This window comes from Dufourea novaeangliae, unplaced genomic scaffold (genome assembly GCF_001272555.1).
Source record: "Dufourea novaeangliae isolate 0120121106 unplaced genomic scaffold, ASM127255v1 scaffold73, whole genome shotgun sequence".
NCBI lineage: Eukaryota > Metazoa > Arthropoda > Insecta > Hymenoptera > Halictidae > Dufourea > Dufourea novaeangliae.
Window position 1 is genome coordinate 34,954 of NW_015373943.1, and position 1,496 is coordinate 36,449.

The following is a 1,496-nucleotide window of genomic DNA, read 5'->3' on the forward strand; positions in this document are numbered from 1 at the left end:
TTTCCAATGAAAAATTATAATTTCCCTAATATCTAGACTAGTTTCTTTACTTTTTTTACCCAGTGTAACGAATTCTTGAAAATCAACGAAATAAATGAAAATAAATCCTTACTGAGCGTTTGTTTACGTTGTACTGACTCTTATCAGAAACAAATGCCCCTCTGAGTTTGTAGATTGCATTTGTTTCAGTGGATTTCGTGGCCTGAGCGAATAATTTTGTGGCGTGAAAAAACATAAAGATTTCTTAAAACTCATTTTTCTGTAATTATAAATGAAAATTTCGCAATTTTTTTTTACGATTCTATTAAATTAAACTTTAAGCTATGTATATCCAAATACAAAATTGAAAAGTACCCTGTGTTGCCTGATTATTTCGTTCATCTTTGCCACATTAGCGAGTGAGCGAATAATTTTGTGACCCACTGTACGTACATCAGACTCGTGTTGAATCCCCGCCAGGCCACGCACCGTGGCAGGCCAACCTACCAGGCATCATCTTTCGAAAAACAGTCCATAATATGAACTATTAACAGTTTTTACATGAGTAAATATGATCCGAATTATGTCATATGGATGGTATCATTTTAATCAGAAAAATCTCACCAATATATTAGGGGGACCGGAAAGTAATGTCGTTTCTGCGCATGTCGATATTTGATTGTCATTTGTCAGCTCATTGTGTATCTCGAAGGCGTGCCAAAGTCATTTTAAGGTTATTGTGACTTGTTCACTTCTAAATAATTCAATATTAAATTTTTTTTTTGTAATTTGGGGTGAAATGGCCAGCCAAATACCAGAAGAGCATATCCGGCATTGTATGCTTTTTGAGTTTCGCAAGGGTAGTAACGCAACAGTTGCGACCAAAAACATTTGCGATGTTTATCCAAGTGCATTATACGTTCGTAAATGTCAAAGATGGTTTTCCAACTTCAGATCCGGTAATTTTGATCTCTCTGACTCCTATCGATCAGGAAGACCAACGACATTAGACAACGACATGCTAAGGGCAGAAAGAAGTCGAAGCAAATCCATGTCAAACAATCGAAGAACTGTCATACACCCTTAACCAACCTTGGTCGACCATCCAGGAACATTTACAGCAGATTGGAAAAATAAGCAGAGCAGGTGTTTGGGTCCCCCATAATCTGTCCGAAGAGAACAAAGCCAACCGATCCATCACATGCAACGTATTGCTTCAACGGCACCATACAGAACCGTTTTTTGATCGTTTGATCACTGGAGACGAAAAATGGGTCCTATATGATAATCCAAAACGCAAAAGGCAGTGGCTCTCTCCAAATGAATCACCACGAAGTACTGCGAAGCCGGGTTTACATCCCAAAAAGGCGCTTCTGTGTGTTTGGTGGAGTATTCGCGGAATTGTTCACTTTGAAGTGCTGAAACCTGGACAAACTGTTAATGCAGACCTTTATTGTGAACAATTGGATCGAGTGAACCAATCTTTAATCGAAAAGTATCCGGCGATTGTCAACAGA

The 1,496-nt window shown here is 38.4% G+C and overlaps 1 protein-coding gene across 1 annotated transcript; it reads left to right on the forward strand.

Annotated features, from left to right (window-relative positions):
* Positions 1–629: 629 nt before the first annotated feature.
* On the forward strand, positions 630–1,233 carry LOC107185919. The gene is given in 3 exon segments (XM_015573696.1): positions 630–711; positions 774–1,012; positions 1,015–1,233. Coding segments are annotated over 3 exon segments (540 nt in total).
* The last annotated feature ends 263 nt before the right edge of the window (positions 1,234–1,496 follow it).